General features: G+C 60.8%; 2 protein-coding genes across 2 annotated transcripts; one reads left to right on the forward strand and one right to left on the reverse strand.

Moving 5' to 3' along the window:
* Nucleotides 1–1,078: 1,078 nt before the first annotated feature.
* CDC37 (cell division cycle 37, HSP90 cochaperone) lies at nucleotides 1,079–19,359 on the forward strand. The gene is given in 10 exon segments (XM_065735657.1): nucleotides 1,079–1,090; nucleotides 15,100–15,213; nucleotides 16,323–16,616; nucleotides 16,931–17,036; nucleotides 17,508–17,623; nucleotides 17,946–18,068; nucleotides 18,149–18,331; nucleotides 18,997–19,068; nucleotides 19,164–19,235; nucleotides 19,237–19,359. Coding segments are annotated over 9 exon segments (1,191 nt in total). The 5' UTR covers nucleotides 1,079–1,090; nucleotides 15,100–15,111.
* On the reverse strand, nucleotides 1,117–13,417 carry LOC136048176 (3',5'-cyclic-AMP phosphodiesterase 4A-like). The gene is made up of 10 exons (XM_065735660.1): nucleotides 13,333–13,417; nucleotides 11,924–12,017; nucleotides 11,311–11,478; nucleotides 10,826–10,923; nucleotides 9,313–9,477; nucleotides 8,600–8,699; nucleotides 3,530–3,684; nucleotides 2,711–2,833; nucleotides 1,806–1,988; nucleotides 1,117–1,293 (listed from the first exon to the last, which is right to left on the reverse strand). Exons 1-10 carry the CDS (start codon nucleotides 13,396–13,398, stop codon nucleotides 1,117–1,119), a joined length of 1,329 nt encoding a protein of 442 aa, XP_065591732.1. The 5' UTR covers nucleotides 13,399–13,417.
* Nucleotides 19,360–20,145: the final 786 nt, after the last annotated feature.

The following is a 20,145-nucleotide window of genomic DNA, read 5'->3' on the forward strand; positions in this document are numbered from 1 at the left end:
AGAGAAAGGGAAGGAGACCCCCGGGGTTGGGGGGAGAGGTTACCTGAGGGGGGGGTTTCTCATCCTCCTCCCCCCCCCCCGAGGTCGGGGTTATTCACAGTCTATACAGCACCGCCCACATACAAAAATAAAAGCTCTACAACCCCCCCCACCCCCCCCCAAAAGAATCTGGGTCTGGGAGGGGGGGGTCTGCACACCCTCTCTCCCCCCCACTTCCCAGGACCATTGCACTCAGCCCGGCCCTGGCTGTGCCCCCCCCCCCCCCCCAAAAAGAAAAATAATATATAGGGATGTAGGGGGTGACACAGCCTCAATGCTACAGTAATGGTGCCCCCCCTGCCCCCCTCCCAATATATCTGCATGAGGGTGCTCGCCCCTACAGGTTCCCCCCCCCTTGAGATACAGGGGGGGGGGGGGGGTGGGAAGGGAGCACTTTGTTATTGCTTCATCTCCTTGGGGGGCTGCCCCCACCCTCATCACCTCCCCCCCCCCCTCTGCATGGATCCCTGTGCAAAAGGAGTCAGCGGAAGACTTTGGGGGAGGGGCACAAAGAGAAATGGGGGGGGAACACCCCAAACTACGGCCAACCCCCGCCCCTATTACTCTCAGATAAATGGCTTTTGGGTGATGGATTGGGAGGGGGAGGTTATGTACCATTTCCTGCCCCCCCCGGAGGAGGGGAAGGGGCACTTTTTGTCACTTTTTTGTGGGCCTCCCCCCTCCAAAAATAAAATAATAAAATACAATCTGAGTTCTGCTGGGGGGGGGGAACACACCACCCCATTCCATATAGTCACCCCATAGCATGTGTGTGTGGGGGGGTCACCACTGCCCCTCCCCCCCATAGAAACCCCATAAGGAAGGGGTGGTATCAGTGGGGGGGGGGAGGGGGTGACCATTCCTCCCCCCATAGAAACCCTATAACGTGGGGGGATGGTGTCATTGGGTGGGGGGGGAGGGGGTAAAACCATTCCCTCCCCCCACAGCGACCCCATAACCCAGGATGGGGGTCACCAACTCCTCCTCCCCCCATAGAAACCCCATAAAGAGAGGGGTGCCGTTCTGGAGGGGGGGGGGGAGGGGGGGGAGGGTCATCACCTTCAGGTGACACTCAGCTCAGCTCAACGCTGCTCCCTCGGGGTGGGGGGGGGTCCTGGGGGGGGGGGGGGGGATGCGCTGCCGGTACCATTGGTGATTGCTGTGCAGCGCCCGCAGCATTTCCTGCGCTTCCGGGCGCACCAACGCCGCCCACGTCTCCCACAGCGGCTGCACCACCTCCTCGATGAAGCACACCTAGGGGTCAAAGGTCAAGGGGTCAAGGGGTCACCTCTGACGCTTTGCGGACCACAGCACCGTGACAGAGGGGGGCACTGCCCCCTCCCCCCCATGATCCCATGTCCCCATGATCCCCAGTGTCCCCATAACCCCCACCATGACCCCCCCAGTCTCTCACGTCCCCATATCCCCCCATGTCCCCCGCCCCCCCCCCACTCCCTACACTCTCATCTCCCCCCCAAATACCCCCACCCCCCCACCTCCCCATCCCCCCCCGACCCCCCATACCCCCCCCACCTCCCTATGTCCCCACATTCCCCCCCATATTTGCCCACCCCTCATATCCCCCCACACCCCCCCCACGCCCCCCATCCCCCTAACACCCCTATAACCCCCCACGTTCCCCCATCCCCCCTCTTCCCCCCACGTCCCTCCCGCGCCCCCTATGCCCCCATATCCTCCCCACTCCCCCATCCCCACTCTTCCCTCCCGCCCCCCGGCCCCCCCCACTCCCCCCGCCCCTCCCCCACCTGCGCGCGGTCCTCAGAGGCGCAGTGCCGGTCGCACATGGCGCTCACGGCCATGCCGCGCATGCGCTCTCGGTCCCCCTGCACGAAGAACTCCTCCATGATCCGCGCGGACCATTGGCGGTACAGCTCCAGCGCCCTCGTGGGGTTACTGAGGTCAGCGCAGTGCACCACGGCGCGCAGCACCTGTGGGGCGACGCGGGGGGCCCGGGGGTCCCTGTGGGTCCCACTGCGTCCCTATGGGTCCCACTGGGACCCCCCCTGTGTCCCTATGGGTCCCACTGGGACCCCCACTGCGTCCCTATGGGTCCCACTGTGTCCCTATGGGTCCCACTGCGTCCCTTTGGGTCCCACTGGGACCCCCCCTGTGTCCCTATGGGTCCCACTGGGACCCCACTGCGCCCCTGTGGGTCTCACTGCGTCCCTATGGGTCCCTGTGGGTCCCACTGGGACCCCACTGCATCCTTATGGGTCCCTATGGATCCCACTACGTCCCTTTGAGTCCCACTGGGACCCCACTATGTCCTTACGGGTCCCTATGGGTCCCACTGTTTCCTTATGGGTCCCTATGGGTCCTGCTGCATCCCTGTGGGTCCCACTGTGCCCCTATGGGTCCCACTACATCCCTATGGGTCCCACTGTGACCCCCCTGCATCCCTATGGGTCCTGCTGCATCCCTACGGGTCACTGTGACCCCACCGCTTCCTTATGGGTCCCACTGTGCCCCTATGGGTCCCACTGCATCCCTATGGGTCCCACTGTGACCCCCCTGCATCCCTATGGGTCCTGCTGCATCCCTACGGGTCACTGTGACCCCACCGCTTCCTTATGGGTCCCACTGTGACCCCCCCTGCATCCCTATGGGTCCCGACGTGCCCCCCCAGTGTCCCTATGGGTCCCCCCCCCACCTGGATGCGGGCGCTGTCGCTGTTGAGCTGCAGAGCTCCGGTGCTGCTCCGCTGCCGGGAATCCACCACGGCCCTGAGGTCACTGAGCAGCGCCGCGTGCTTGGCCATGTCCGTGGCCAGGACCTGGGGGGGACACGGGGGGGGGGACGTGGGGGAAAGGGGACAGGGCCGCGTCGGGAAACAGCGCTGGGGGGACACCAGGGGGCCCCCATTCCCCCCTGCCCCCATGGGGACCCACTGGGGACTCAATGGGACGCTGCAGCTCCTGTAGGGTGGTCCTGGGGTTGTTATGGGACGGTGTGGCTATGGGGTGGTTCTGGGGCGCTGCGGGGCTATGGGGCGGTGTGGTTATAGGGCAGTTGTGGGGTGTTGTATCTATGGGGCAGTTGTGGGGCAATGTGCCTACGGGGTGGTGTGGCTATGGGGCAGTGTGGTCATGGGGGAGTCTGTCTGTGGGGTAGTTCTGAGACAGTGTGTCTATGGGGTGGTGTGGGGTGGTTGTGAGGCAGTTATGGGGCAGTGTGGGGCAGTTATGGGGTGGTGTGGGGCAGTTATGGGGCGGTGTGGGGCAGTTATGGGGCGGTGTGGGGCAGTTATGGGGCAGTGTGGGGCGGCGTGGGGCATGGGGCAGTGTGGGGCGGCGTGGGGCAGTGTGGGGCAGTTATGGGGCGGTGTGGGGCAGTTATGGGGGCGGTGTGGGGCGGTGTGGGGCAGTTAGGGGCGGTGTGGGGCAGTTATGGGGCAGTGTGGGGCGGCGTGGGGCAGTTACGGGGCGGTGTGGGGCAGTTATGGGGCGGTGTGGGGCGGTGTGGGGCGCACCACATCGGTGACGATGGCGCGGAGGCGGCGGCGCTGAGCGGCGCTGAGGTTCTGGAAGATGTCGCAGCCGTCCTCGCGCAGCAGCCGGAAGCCCACGGCCACGTGGTGCTGCTCCAGCACCGACTGCGCCTCGTACAGCCGCGCCAGCGCCGAGTCTGCGGGGACACGAGCGTGCAAGGGGGGGGTGTGCGAAGTGTGGGGGCAAGGACTGTGTGCGGTTGTGTGCGCCAGGGGTGTGTGCGGCGCGTGTGCGCAAGCGCTGCACACAGCACTGCATTGCACTGCACACAGCACTGCACACTGCACTGCACACTGCACTGCACACAGCACTGCACACAGCACTGCACTGCACACAGCACTGCCCCTGCAACAGCCTCAAAGCCTGCACACTGCACTGCACACAGCACTGCACACAGCCTGCACTGCACACTGCACTGCACACAGCACTGCACACAGCACTGCACACTGCACTGCACTGCCACAGCACTGCACACAGCACTGCACACAGCACTGCATCCTGCACACAGCACTGCACACAGCACTGCAAGCACTGCACACTGCACTGCACCAGCACTGCCACAGCCTGCACACAGCACTGCACACAGCACTGCACACTGCACTGCACACAGCACTGCACACAGCACTGCACAGCACTGCACACTGCACTGCACTGCACACAGCACTGCACACAGCACTGCACACTGCACTGCACTGCACACAGCACTGCACTGCACACTGCACTGCACACAGCACTGCACACAGCACTGCACACAGCACTGCACTGCACACAGCACTGCACTGCACACTGCACTGCACACAGCACTGCACTGCACACTGCACTGCACACAGCACTGCACACAGCACTGCACACAGCTCTGCACTGCACACAGCACTGCACTGCACACTGCACTGCACACAGCACTGCACTGCACACTGCACTGCACACAGCACTGCACACAGCACTGCACTGCACACAGCACTGCACACAGCTCTGCACACTGCACTGCACACAGCACTGCACTGCACACAGCACTGCACACAGCACTGCACTGCACACAGCACTGCACACTGCACTGCACACAGCACTGCACACAGCACTGCACACTGCACACAGCACTGCACTGCACACAGCACTGCACTGCACACAGCACTGCACACAGCACTGCACTGCACACAGCACTGCACTGCACACAGCACTGCACACAGCACTGCACACTGCACACTGCACTGCACACAGCACTGCACACTGCACTGCACACAGCACTGCACACTGCACACTGCACTGCACACAGCACTGCACACTGCACTGCACACAGCACTGCACACAGCACTGCACTGCACACAGCACTGCACACAGCACTGCACTGCACACAGCACTGCACACTGCACTGCACTGCACACAGCACTGCACACTGCACTGCACACAGCACTGCACACTGCACTGCACTGCACACAGCACTGCACACAGCACTGCACACAGCTCTGCATTACACTGCACACCGCACTGCAATTACATTGCACACCGCACTGCATTACATTGCACACCGCACTGCACCGCACTGCATTACATTGCACACCGCACTGCATTACATTGCACACAGCACTGCATTACACTGCACACAGCACTGCATTACATTGCACACAGCACTGCATTACACTGCACACAGCACTGCATTACATTGCACACCGCACTGCATTACATTGCACACAGCACTGCATTACATTGCACACCGCACTGCATTACATTGCACACAGCACTGCATTACACTGCACACAGCACTGCATTACATTGCACACAGCACTGCATTACACTGCACACAGCACTGCATTACATTGCACACCACACTGCATTACATTGCACACCGCACTGCATTACACTGCACACAGCACTGCACACAGCACTGCACACTGCAATGCACTGCACACAGCACTGCACACAGCACTGCACACAGCACTGCACTGCACACAGCACTGCACACAGCACTGCACACAGCACTGCACTGCACACAGCACTGCACACAGCACTGCACACAGCACTGCACACAGCACTGCACACAGCACTGCACACTGCACTGCACTGCACTGCACACAGCACTGCACACAGCACTGCATTGCACTGCACACAGCACTGCACACAGCACTGCACACAGCACTGCACACAGCACTGCACACTGCACTGCACACTGCACTGCACACAGCTCTGCACTGCACACAGCACTGCACTGCACACTGCACTGCACACAGCACTGCATTGCACTGCACACAGCACTGCACACAGCACTGCACACAGCACTGCACACTGCACTGCACACAGCACTGCACTGCACACAGCACTGCACACAGCACTGCACACAGCACTGCACACTGCACTGCACACAGCACTGCACACAGCACTGCACACTGCACTGCACACAGCACTGCACTGCACACTGCACTGCACACAGCACTGCATTGCACTGCACACAGCACTGCACACAGCACTGCACACAGCACTGCACACTGCACTGCACACAGCACTGCACTGCACACAGCACTGCACACAGCACTGCACACAGCACTGCACACAGCACTGCACACAGCTCTGCACACAGCACTGCACACAGCACTGCACTGCACACTGCACTGCACACAGCACTGCACACAGCTCTGCACACAGCTCTGCACTGCACACAGCACTGCACTGCACACTGCACTGCACACAGCACTGCACTGCACACTGCACTGCACACAGCACTGCACACAGCACTGCAACTGCACACAGCACTGCACACAGCTCTGCACACTGCACTGCACACAGCACTGCACTGCACACAGCACTGCACACTGCACTGCACACAGCACTGCACACTGCACTGCACACAGCACTGCACACAGCACTGCACTGCACACAGCACTGCACACAGCACTGCACTGCACACAGCACTGCACTGCACACAGCACTGCACACAGCACTGCACACTGCACACTGCACTGCACACAGCACTGCACACTGCACTGCACACAGCACTGCACACTGCACACTGCACTGCACACAGCACTGCACACTGCACTGCACACAGCACTGCACACAGCACTGCACTGCACACAGCACTGCACACTGCACTGCACTGCACACAGCACTGCACACTGCACTGCACACAGCACTGCACACTGCACTGCACTGCACACAGCACTGCACACAGCACTGCACACAGCTCTGCATTACACTGCACACCGCACTGCATTACATTGCACACCGCACTGCATTACATTGCACACCGCACTGCATTACATTGCACACAGCACTGCATTACATTGCACACAGCACTGCATTACATTGCACACCGCACTGCATTACACTGCACACAGCACTGCACACAGCACTGCACACAGCACTGCACACTGCAATGCACTGCACACAGCACTGCACACAGCACTGCACACAGCACTGCACTGCACACAGCACTGCACACAGCACTGCACACAGCACTGCACTGCACACAGCACTGCACACAGCACTGCACACAGCACTGCACACAGCACTGCACACTGCACTGCACACTGCACTGCACACAGCTCTGCACTGCACACAGCACTGCACTGCACACTGCACTGCACACAGCACTGCATTGCACTGCACACAGCACTGCACACAGCACTGCACACAGCACTGCACACAGCACTGCACACTGCACTGCACACAGCACTGCACTGCACACAGCACTGCACACAGCACTGCACACAGCACTGCACACTGCACTGCACACAGCACTGCACACAGCACTGCACACTGCACTGCACACTGCACTGCACACAGCTCTGCACTGCACACAGCACTGCACTGCACACTGCACTGCACACAGCACTGCATTGCACTGCACACAGCACTGCACACAGCACTGCACACAGCACTGCACACAGCACTGCACACTGCACTGCACACAGCACTGCACTGCACACAGCACTGCACACAGCACTGCACACAGCACTGCACACTGCACTGCACACAGCACTGCACACAGCACTGCACACTGCACTGCACACAGCACTGCACTGCACACAGCACTGCACACAGCACTGCACACTGCACTGCACACAGCACTGCACACAGCACTGCACACTGCACTGCACTGCACTGCACACTGCACTGCACACAGCACTGCACACAGCACTGCACTGCACACAGCACTGCACACAGCACTGCACACTGCAATGCACACAGCACTGCACACAGCACTGCACACTGCACTGCACACTGCACTGCACACAGCTCTGCACACAGCACTGCACACTGCACTGCACTGCACACAGCACTGCACACAGCACTGCACTGCACACTGCACTGCACACAGCACTGCACACTGCACTGCACACAGCACTGCACACTGCAATGCACACAGCACTGCACACAGCACTGCACACTGCACTGCACACAGCACTGCACACAGCACTGCACACAGCTCTGCACACAGCACTGCACACAGCACTGCACACAGCTCTGCACGCAGCTCTGCACACAGCACGGCACACTGCACTGCACACTGCACTGCACACTGCACTGCACTGCACACAGCACTGCATTACACTGCACACCGCACTGCATTACATTGCACACAGCACTGCATTACATTGCACACAGCACTGCATTGCATTGCACACAGCACTGCACACCGCACTGCATTACATTGCACACAGCAGTGCATTACATTGCACACCGCACTGCATTACACTGCACACCGCACTGCATTACATTGCACACCGCACTGCATTACATTGCACACAGCACTGCATTACATTGCACACCGCACTGCATTACATTGCACACAGCACTGCATTACATTGCACACCGCACTGCATTACATTGCACACCGCACTGCACACAGCACTGCATTACACTGCACACAGCACTGCACACAGCACTGCATTACACTGCACACCGCACTGCATTACACTGCACACCGCACTGCACCGCACTGCATTACACTGCACACCGCACTGCATTACATTGCACACCGCACTGCATTACATTGCACACCGCACTGCACTGCATTGCACACCGCACTGCACCGCACTGCACCGCGCAGCACTGACTGGTGCTGATGAGGAACTGATTGGTGACCCCGGGGTGGTCCACGTCGTGGATGGCGGCGGCGAAGAGCGCGGCCAACACCTCCAGCTCCGAGAACGCGGCCTGGGCAGGGGGGGGGGGGGGTAATTAGCGAGCCCGGTAATTGGAGACCACAAACAGTGTGGGAGCACCACCCTTAGAGGGACCCCGTGACCCCCCCATGACCCCCAAGTGACCCCCATGACCCCCACCATCCCCATGAGCCTGTGACCCCTGCAACCCCATGCCCCCCCCCCAGTGACCCTGTGACCCGCATGACCCCATGAGTCCCGGTGATCCCATGACCTCAGTGACCTCTCCATGACACTGTGACCTCCATGAGCCCCAGTGACCCCATGACCCTGAGACCCCCATGACGCTGTGAGCCCCAGTGACCCCAAGATCCCATAAGCCCCAATGAACCCATGAAACATTGACCCCCACAAACCCCAGTGACCTCATGACCCTGTGACCCCCATGACCCCAATGACCCTGTGACCCCCATGAGCCCGTGACCCCAGTGACCTCCATGACCCCCAGTGACCCTTTGACCCCATGACCCCCAATGTCCCCGTGACCCCAATGACCCTGTGACCCCCATGAGCCCGTAACCCCCATAACCCCCAGTGACCCCATGACCCCCGGTGACCCTTTGACCCCATGACCCCTAGTGACCCCGTGACCCCCGGCGACCCACGCGCAGGGCGTTGCAGCGCAGCAGGACGTGCGCGGCGTGCAGGACGTCGGCGGCGTGCAGGCTGCAGTGGTACGCCACGTCGCGGCGGTAGCGCTCCTCCAGCGCCCGCGAGAAGCGCAGCAGCACCGGCAGCGGGATCCCAAAGCGCCGCGGCAGCCCACGCTCCTACGGGGGGGGGAAGGGGGGGGCTTAATGGGGTTCTGGGGGCGGGTTGGGGGGTTTATGGGGGGTTAATGGGGGGTTATGGGGGGTTAATGGGGTTCTGGGGGCGGGTTGTGGGGTTTGATGGGGTTCTGTTGGGACCTATGGGGGTTTATGGGGGGTTATGGGGGGTTAATGGGGTTCTGGGGGCAGGTTGTGGGGTTTATGGGGGGTTTATGGGGGGTTATGGGGGGTTAATGGGGTTCTGGGGGGGGGTTGTGGGGTTTAATGGGGTTCTGTTGGGACCTATGGGGGTTTATGGGGGGTTATGGGGGGTTAATGGGCAGCTATGGGGATTTATGGGGGGTTTATGGGGGGTTAATGGGCTTCTGGGGGCAGGTTGTGGGGTTTATGGGGGGTTATGGGGGGTTAATGGGGTTCTGGGGCGGGTTGTGGGGTTTGATGGGGTTCTGTTGGGATCTATGGGGGTTTATGGGGGGTTAATGGGGTTCTGGGGGCAGGTTGTGGGGTTTATGAGGGGTTTATGGGGGGTTATGGGGGGTTAATGGGGTTCTGGGGGCGGGTTGTGGGGTTTGATGGGGTTCTGTTGGGATCTATGGGGGTTTATGGGGGGTTAATGGGGTTCTGGGGGCGGGTTGTGGGGTTTATGGGGGGTTTATGGGGGGTTAATGGGGTTCTGGGGGCAGGTTGTGGGGTTTATGGGGGGTTATGGGGTGTTAATGGGGTTCTGGGGCAGGTTGTGGGGTTTGATGGGGTTCTGTTGGGATCTATGGGGGTTTATGGGGGGTTAATGGGGTTCTGGGGGCAGGTTGTGGGGTTTATGGGGGGTTTATGGGGGGTTAATGGGGTTCTGGGGGCAGGTTGTGGGGTTTATGGGGGGTTATGGGGTGTTAATGGGGTTCTGGGGGCAGGTTGTGGGGTTTATGGGGGGTTATGGGGTGTTAATGGGGTTCTGGGGGCAGGTTGTGGGGTTTTTGGGGGATTATGGGGTGCTAATGGGGTTCTGGGGGCGGGTTGTGGGGTTTGATGGGGTTCTGTTGGGACCTATGGGGGTTTATGGGGGGTTATGGGGGGTTAATGGGTTCTGGGGGCGGGTTGTGGGGTTTGATGGGGTTCTATTGGGTTCTATGGGGGTTTATGGGGGGGTTAATGGGGTCCTATGGGGAGTTACGTGGGGTTCTGGGGGCCATGAGGGGTTTAGGAGGTTGAACGGGGGGGGGTTATGGGATTTGTATGCGGTTTCTTTGGGGTTGTATAGGAGTTTATAGGATTTTTACGGTGGTCTATGGGATGGATTTTTTGGGGGGGGGGGGGGTACCGTCGTGTCCCCCCCTCCCCCCCCCCCCCCGACCTGGAAGACGCTGTAGATGATGCAGCTCAGGGAGCGGTTGTGGGAGTACTGCGCCACGCGGAAGATGTTCAGCCCCCACTCGTTGAGGCTGCGCAGCTCCTGGGGGGGTGCGGGGGGGGGGGATCGATTTTTGGTGCCCCCCCTCATAGTACCCCCCCCACCTGTAGCCCCCATACCCCACCCCACCCAATTCCTTGAGATTTTGCAGCTCCTGGGGGGGCACAGCATGGTGCCGTCCCCCATACCCCCCCCTACCTGTAGACCCCCCCCACCCAATTGAAGCTTTACATTCCTGGGGGGGGGGGGGGGAGCCCCAAAAAAGACCTTTGCTCTCATGTGGTGCCCCACCCCCCATCCCATAGCCCCCTCCCCCCCAAACTGTACCTCCCACCATTGACTGAGGCTCCACAACTCCTGGGGGGGCGCACCAAAAATGTGATGCCCCTCCCCCCCGAAACCTGTACAGGACCCCCCCCCCCCCCCACCCTCTGCCAGCAGCTCCTCCTGCTCAGTGCTGACTCCGAAGCGGGGGATGGGGTCGGCGGGGGGGGGGGGGAGGGGGTGCCCCCCCTGCCCCCCCCCACCGCTGTGGGGCGGCGGCTCCGGTTCCTTCGGGGGTGGGGGAGGGGGGAGATCCACCTCCGACTGTGGGTCTGGGGGGGGGAAGGGGGGGGAGAGAGTTATAGAGGGGTGTGCAAAAGAGGGGGAGTGTGTGCAAGGTGGGTGTGAAGGGGTGGGCGTGCAAAATGGGGTTGGGTGTGCAAATAGGTGTGCAAAGCGGGCTGGGCGTGCAAAGGGGGGGCGTGCAGTGGGGATGAGTGTGTAAGGAGGATGCAAACGGTGGGTGTGCAAATGGGTGTGCGAGGGTTGCACGCAACGGGGGTGAGTGTGTAAGGGGCGTGCAAGAGGCTGGGTGTGCAGTGGGTGTGCAAGTGGGTGTGCAGTGGTGTGCAAACTGGGGGGTAGTGCAAGGGGCATGTGCAGCGGTGGGTGGTGTGCGATGGGCTGAGTGTGCAACGGTGGGCGTGCAACGGCGGGCGTGCAAGAGCGTGAACGTGCAAGGGGTTGGTGTGCAAAGGGTGGGGGGGGTGGGCTCACCCAGGAAGGCGGCGGTGATGAAGGAGGTCACGTGAGCGCCGGAGCGGCTCCGCTCCGAGAGCTGCGTCAGTTCTCGCGAGAGCGCGCGCTTCAACTGCGGGGAGGGGGCAGAAGTATGGGGTTATGGGGTCATCCGATTGGGGGGGGGCGTTATAGGGTCGGGGGGGGGGTTGGGGTCATGCGATGGGGGGGGGATGTGGAGTCGGAGGTTATGAGGTTATGAGGTGGAGGGGGAAGAATGGGATGGGACGATGGGGGGTTTTGGGGGGGGTTATGGGGTTTGGGGTTGTGGGAGGGAGCAGCGTGGTCGGGGGGGGGGGGATGAAAGGGTTATGGGGGGTTATGGGGGGGTTGTGGGGTGATCACAGGGTGGGGGGTGGGGGCAGAAACGAGGCGGGGGTTCACAGGACAGGGATGAGTTGGGGGTCCGTGTATCGCCCCCCCCCGCCCCCGATGTCCCCACGCAGTGTCCTTCACCGGACCCGGATGTTCCCCCCCCCTCCCCCCGCAGTGACTCATCCCATTGCAGTACTTGTGGGGGGATGGTGGGGGGGGTAGCACAGAGCTCAGTGTGTGCCCCCCCCCACACACACACTGAACCGAAACCCACAGACCCCCCCTTCTCCCATAGGGTCACCATTTTGAGGGTGGGGGGGAGATATGGAGGGCATCGCCCCTCCTCTATTTATTGCCCCCCCTATCTCCATTTATTTTTTGGGGGTGGGCATCCTCCTCCCGCCTCCCCCCCCCCCCCCCTCCGCGGCCAATCAGAGCCCTCCGCCCCGTCTCCATGGTGACCGCCGTCTCCATAGTGATCACCCCATCCCGGACGGAATTCATCGTCGTTATTATTATTACTATTATTAATCCTTATTAATAATTATATTTTCTACGGCGGGGGAAGCTGGGGGGGACGGTGGCAGAATTAACCCCCTCCCTGGGCCGGGAGACAGTCCCAGTAGATTATGATATGGTGATTATTTTTTAGGGGGGGGGGGGGGGGGGCACACACAGAGGAAACACCCCCACACACTGCAGCCCCCCCCTCCATATCACACACCATCACAACTCCAAACTTGAGGGGGGGTTGATGTATGTGGGGGGGTCCTTATGGGGCTATATCAGTGCCACCCCCACCTCAAAACGTCCCCCCCTCCTCACCTCCCCCACGAAAACCATCGCACAGCAGCACGATTTATGAGGGGGGGGGGGGGGTCCCTATGGGTGTATATTGGTGCCCACCTAAAGAGCCCCCCCATTCCCAAAGAGCATCACACAGCATCACGACCCCCCAGCTCTGACCGATGGGGGGGGGGGGGGGGGGGGAGGTGGTGTCCTTGTGTGGATGGGATGATTCTGGGGGGGGAGTTGGGGCATATTTTTGCCCCCCCACCCCCCCTCCTCCTTACCTGCCCCCACCATCCCAGCAGCCGGGGCTGTGCACACGTCTCGCAGAAGAAATCCACCAGAGGCATTTTTTTTTCGGCTCCGGGGGGGGGGAACGGGGGGGGGCACACCGACCCTCCCCCCCTCCTCCCCCCCTCCCCCAACCCCCCCAGAGGTGTGTGTGTGGAGGGGAGTCCTCTTCTTCAACCCCTCCCCCTCCCCACCCCCCCCCCCAAGGAAGATAAAACCCACTCCTATGGGCTTCCTATCGCGCTTGGGGGGGGGTCACTGGGCATTATGGGTGCTGGGAGGGGAGGGGGTAGGGGTGGACTGGGTGCTTCCCCCCCAGGAAAAAAGCGCTGCTCCCCAACCTGAAGGTTGGGGGGGGGTCCGCTCACATTGCTGCTGTGCTCCCCCCCCACAGCCCTCCCTTGTGGGGGGGGGGGGGGGGCTAGTGGGGGGATCCTGGGGGCATTGGTGGGGGAAGGGTGGGAATAGGGGGGTTAAAAGGGGGTGGGGGGATGCGGAGGGGGCGCTATGGGGTGAAGGAGGTTGCTATGGGATTCTGTGGGGATCGCTATGGGGATGCTACAGGGTTGCTATGGGATGCTACAGGGTTGCTATGGGGATGCTATTGGGATGCTATAGGGCAGAAGGGGTCCGAGGGGGTCCCAGTGGCAGTGCGGGGCTGCGGGTGGGTCCGGCGCATGCTCGGGGCTGCGGGTGCCACGCTCCACCCCTCCTCAACCCCGCCCCATAGCTCCACCCTCTGCCCCCCTCCCCCCCATGAGTCCTAGCCCCCCCCCACCCCCCGCAACTCCCATTCCTTCCCCGAGCATGGAAATATGGGGCAGAGACCCCCATGGGCAACCCCACAAAGGATTGGGGTCATCCCCACGGAGGTGACACCCCCCTGTCCTCCGTCCCCACCCCCACGATGGTGGTGTCCCACCGAGGGGGAAGCGGGGGAAGGGGGGCTGTGGGGAGAGGTGTAGGTTCGGGGGGCACCGCACGGTCCTATGTCCCATAACTGCACGCCCCTTTATCCCTGTGCCCTATATTTCATATCCTACCATCCCATATCATGTGTCCTTATCCCATATCTCATATTGCACCCCCATATTCTATATCCACAAGTCTCATCCCCATATTCCCCACCCCAAATCCCATATGTATATTCCCGTGTCCCATATTTCCATATCCCGTATCCCCATACTTCATATCCAAATTCCATATCTCCACATCCCAAATCCCGTATTCCATATCCCATGCTCTTCGTATCTCCTGTTCATATCCCATACTTATACCCCATAACTCATGGTCCACATCCCATAGCTCCATACCCCACATCCCATATCTCCATCCCCCATATCCCATATCTCCACCCCCCATATCCCATACTCATATCCCACAGTGCTACATCCCAAATCCGTGCCTCGAATACCCATACACTGTATCCAAATCTTATATCCTTTATTACATACCTACACCCCACATCCATGCCCCATATCCCATACCCATATCCCGCATTCCGATCCCATATTCCTGCATCCCTTCACCCCCACGTCCCTGCACCCAATTTTCCGACTCCTGCCCCTTTAAATCCGCCGCCATCTTTCTCCCGCCTTCGTTCACTGCGCGCCTCATTGCGCGCATGCGTAACTCCCCCCCTCCCGCGCGCGTCGCAACAGGAAGTGCGTCTCACGTAGCGGCCGGAAGTGGGCGCGCCGTGCGCTGGAGGTTTCCAGAAGCGGCGGACGGGCGGGGGGGGGAGGGGCGGCCCGGAGGAGTGTGGCTCCGCCATGGTGGATTACAGCGTCTGGGACCACATCGAGGTGTCGGACGATGAGGACGAGACGCACCCCAACATCGACACCGCCTCCCTCTTCCGATGGCGGCACCAGGTGGGGCGGGGCCCTGCGCCGGGGCCCGGCTCTGCCCGTAGGCCTCGTTGTCATGGCGACCGCGACCCCCTCCCCGTTGCCATGGCGATGCCGCTCTCTCCCCCCGCTGCCCTTTTTCCCCTTGCCCCCCCCTTCCCCCAACCCGTGTTGTCCCGTAAAGATGCAGTGTCCCCGTTGCCGTGGTAACCGATGCCCACATCCCTAAGGGGCTGTATAACCCCCAATTTCGTGGGGGTTCCTCATCTGCTTCCTAGCCCCGTCCTCATGGGAGTCCCCAATCGTGTCCGCACCTCCCCTCCCTGTCCTCATGGAGGTCCCCATTCCCTTCGCAGGGTTGGTCCCCGTGGAGGTGGGGGTCTTCAGCCTCCTCCCCGCCCGCGGAGGTCCCCAGGGCTGTCATCCCTTCGCATTCCCCCTTTCTGTCCCCATTTCATCCTCATTGAGGGCTGTATCCCACCCCCAGAGCTGCCTCTGTGCTGTCCCCATTGAGTTCCCCATTCCCAGTTGTGCCCCCGTGGGGGTGTCCTTCCATCCCCGTCCCACAGCCTTTGTGGTTCCCCAGAGTTGTCCCCCTCCTGTCTCTGTCTTCTCCCCATTCTGTTCCCACTCCATTCTTATGAGAGTCCCCATCCCCTCCCCAGTGCTGTCCTCCAACCCATTCTCACAGTGGTCCCCATCCTGTCCCTGTGGGGGTCTCCATGGGGGTCCCTATCCCATCCCCACGGGAGTCCTCAACCCCTCCCCTGGGCTGTCCCCCCTCCCCTCTCGCTGTGTGTGGGGCAGGATGAAAGCAGGGGGGCCATGAGTTCCCCTTCACCCTAACAAACCTCACTGTTCCCAGGGTTAATCCACACTCAGGGTCTCCCAGAGCAGACTTTGGAGTCCTCTCCCCACCTTGGGAGCAGTGGGCAGCTGAACTTCCCCCCCCCCCCCCATTTTTCCCAGGAAAGCCATCCCTGCTCAGTGTCAGCACTGCTCCTACTGGGTGTAATGGGGGGGGGGGGGGGGTCGGGTGAGGTAGGGGGTAGGGGAAAGAAGTTTGCTTCTTGCTCTCCAGCCCCCCCCCAGAGCCCCCAAAAACATGACCCCCCCCTCCCCCCAACTTCCAGGCTCGTGTGGAGAGGATGGAGCAGTTCCAGAAGGAAAAGGAGGAGTTGGACAAAGGCTGCAGGGAGTGCAAGCGGAAACTCGCCGAGTGCCAGAGGAAACTGAAAGAGCTGGAGGTGGCAGAGCCCGGGGGGGGGTCCGGGGGGGTCCGGGGGGAACGGGAGCGGCTGCAGGCGGAGGCGCAGCAGCTGCGCCACGAGGAGAGGAACTGGGAGAGCAAACTGGAGGAGCTGCGCAAGAAGGAGAAGAACATGCCCTGGAACGTCGACACGCTGAGCAAGGACGGCTTCAGCAAGGTGGGCTCCACTGGGGGTCGCAGTGGATCTTTCCTATTGGGTGGGTCTCCCCCCGTTGGGTCCCCCTCCCCCCATTGGGTCCCCCTCCCCCCCCATTGGTCCCTGCGTTGGGGTCACGATGGGTCTCCCCCCGTTGGGTTCTCCCCTCCCCCATTGGGTGTCCCCTTCCCACCCCTCCCCCGTTTAACTGTCCCCTGTTGGGGTCACGTTGGCTCTTCCCCCATTGCGTTACCCCCCTCTCCCCCATAGTGTTTCCCCCCCTCCCCCCCATTGGGTTCACGTTGTGTCCCCCCGGTCCCTCCCCCCCCCCCCAGAGCGTCTTCAATGTGAAAGCGGAGGAGAAGGAGGAGACGGAGGAGCAGAAGGAGCAGAAGCACAAAACCTTCGTGGAGCGCTACGAGAAGCAGATCAAGCACTTTGGTGAGAGGGGGGGCCGCCCCACATCCCTCAACCCCCCAACCTGTGGGTCCTACCCCACACATTTCCTCACCGTGGGCTGGGGGTGGGGGCTCTGTCGTGTTCCTCACATCTTTTTCCCCACTCATTTTGGGGACTGCTCTCCTTTCTTGGGTGGAATTTATGCTCTTTAGGGGACTGTACTGTACTGTACTGGGGGAACTGTTCTCTCTTTTTGGGACTGAACTCTTTTTATAGGGAATATTTCTTAATTTTTTTTAGGCCTGATCTCTCTTTTTGAGGATTACCTCTTTTTGGAGGACTAGGACTCTCTTTTTTGGGTGGAATTGTTCTCTTTTGGGATCTGATCTCTTTCTTCGGGGACCGTTCGCTTTTGGGGACTGAGCTCTTTTTGGGGGGAAACTGTACTCTTTTAGGGACTGTCCTTTGTTTTTGGGCTCTGATGTCTCATTGTGGACCCCCCAACCCCCCCAGGCATGCTGCGGCGCTGGGACAACAGCCAGAAGTACCTCTCGGATAACCCGCACCTCGTTTGCGAGGAGACCGCTAATTACCTGGTCATCTGGTGCATCGACCTGGAGGTGGAGGAGGTCTGGACACCCCTCCCCTCCTCCCCACAGTGCCCCTTTGGGGTCCTTTTGATTCTCCATTTGGGGCTTCTTTTGAGGTTTTGGGGGTCTTGTTTTGGGGTTCCCTTTGGGGTCCATTTTGGGGCTCCTTTTGGGTTGTTCTGGGGGAGTCTCCACTTGGGGCTCCTTTTGAGGTTCTTTGTGGCTCATTTTGGTCTCCTCTTGGTTTTCCTTGGGGGCATGGGGGGGGCACTCCCTTTTGGGGCTGCTTTTGGCCTCCGTTTTGGTTCCGTTTGGGGCTCCCTTTAGGGTCCTGACCCCCATCCCCTTCACCCCCCCACAGAAGCATGCGCTGATGGAGCAGGTCGCCCACCAGACCATCGTCATGCAGTTCATCCTGGAGTTGGCCAAGAGCCTCAAGGTGGACCCTCGCGCGTGCTTCCGCCAGTTCTTCACCAAAATCAAGGTGGGCCAACCTCCCAAACCCCCCCCAAAACCCCCAAAATTGGGGATTTCCCCCAAAACCCAGCCCTCCCCGCCCTGCAGACCGCCGACCAGCAGTACATGGAGGGCTTCAACGATGAGCTGGAGGCCTTCAAGGAGCGCGTGCGCGGCCGCGCCAAGGCGCGCATCGAGAGGGCCGTGCGTGAGTATGAGGAAGAGGAGCGGCAGAAGCGCCTGGGGCCCGGCGGCCTCGACCCCGTTGATGTCTACGAGTCCCTCCCACCCGTGAGTACAGCAATTTTGGGCTGAAATCCCCACTTTTCGGGCTTTCCTGTATCTTGAACCATTGGCCGTGACCTTGTAGAGGTCTACAATTCGTGAATGTGGCACTTTTGGGCAGAAATTCCCCTTTTTGATGGTTTTCTGTGTTTTGAGCTGTTGGCCATGACCCTATTGGTGTCTATAAGTCCCTCCTGCCTGTGAGTATGGTAGTTTTGGGGTCAAATCCCCACTTTTTGGCGTTTCCTGTATTTGGAGTTGTTGGCCATGACCATGTCTTGTAGGCCATGCCTACAGTTCATGAGTGTGGCAGTTCTGGGGAGAAAAATGCCACTTCTTGGTGTTTCCCAAATCTTGTGCCGTTGGCCGTGACCCTGTAGAGGTCTACAACTCTCTCCCACTCGTGAGTGTGACACTTTGGGGAGAAATTCCTATTCTTGATGGTTTCCCACATGTTGAGCCGTTAGCCATGACCCCACTGACATCTGCAAGTCTCTTCCACCCATGAGTGTGGAAGTCATTTTGGGGTCAAATTCTCATTTTTTGGGATTTCCCATGTTTTGAGCTGTTGGCTATGACCCCATTGACTGCCCTACACCTGTCCCCTCCCCATACCTCCCCCATGCCCTACAAAGCCCACCCCCCCACATGCACACCTCTCTGCCCCCCAGGAGCTGCAGAAATGCTTCGACACCAAAGACGTGCAGATGCTGCAGGACACCATCAGCCGCATGGACCCCACCGTGAGCGCCCCCCTTCTCCCCCCAAATAACTCCCCCCCCACACACCCCAAATAACCCCCCCCCACCCCAAATAACCCCTCGTGTTGTCATTGCAGGAGGCGAAGTACCACATGCAGCGCTGCATCGATTCGGGGCTGTGGGTCCCCAACGCCAAAGCGGCGGCCGAGGGTGGGGGGGGGGAGGGGGGGGGGACGCAGCCACGCTGGGGGGAGTGCCCCCGAAGCGCTCTATGAAGAAATCCCCAAAGAGAGCGGGGAGGAAGGGGAGAAGGGGGGGGAGGGGAAGGCTTGAGCACCCTGCCCCCTCCTCCCCATGACCCCATCCCCAGTTATCGCCCCCATGCAGGGGGAGGCACAACGCGCTCTCTCCTCCCCTCCCTCCCCCCCCCCCACGCTTTGCCCACTTTGGGACACACGAACACACAGATGGGGGAGGAGGGGGACAGCTTATTTTGGGGGTGGGACCCCCCCCAGTTGTGAGGCTGTGGGAGGTGGGGGGGGGGGGTCCAGGGCTGTTACTGCCCCCTACCCAATTATGACCGCCCCTCCCCCCCAACTTAGCACCAATAAAGTGATGGAAGTGATGGGAGCACGTCCCCCTTTGTGGAGTTGTCAACCCCATTCACAGCCGCTCTGCCCCATAGATGCCTGGAGTTCCTGCCCCGTAGTGGCACCATCCCCATACATCCCAGTACCATTTCCCCACATCACTTCTCAGCCCCACAGCAACACCGCCCCACAGCAGCTGTGCCCTTACTCCATTTGCAACCACCTGCTCCCCCACAGCCAGCTGTGCACCCCTAAATCCCAACTCTGCCGCCTACAATCGCCTGTGCCCCCCCCCAGTCTGACCTATTTCTCCCCACATCCGTCTCTCCCCAAATTTCAACCATTTCTACCCCAACATTCAGCTCTGCTCCATCACATTCACTGTGAAGCCCCTCACCCCCCCCCATGTGTGGGTGACTCCTGCCCCATATCGAGCTGTGCCCCCACAATTAGGCCCCCTTCTTCCCCTCCAGTTTGCCCCCCCCATTGCCCGTTTTGCCCCACCTCAATTCTGCCCCCCCTCCACTCT

The sequence above is a fragment of the Cyrtonyx montezumae genome, unplaced genomic scaffold, assembly GCF_038088225.1.
Source record: "Cyrtonyx montezumae isolate F1298 unplaced genomic scaffold, pur_monq_1.0 scaffold_194, whole genome shotgun sequence".
In the NCBI taxonomy this organism is placed as follows: Eukaryota; Metazoa; Chordata; class Aves; order Galliformes; family Odontophoridae; genus Cyrtonyx; species Cyrtonyx montezumae.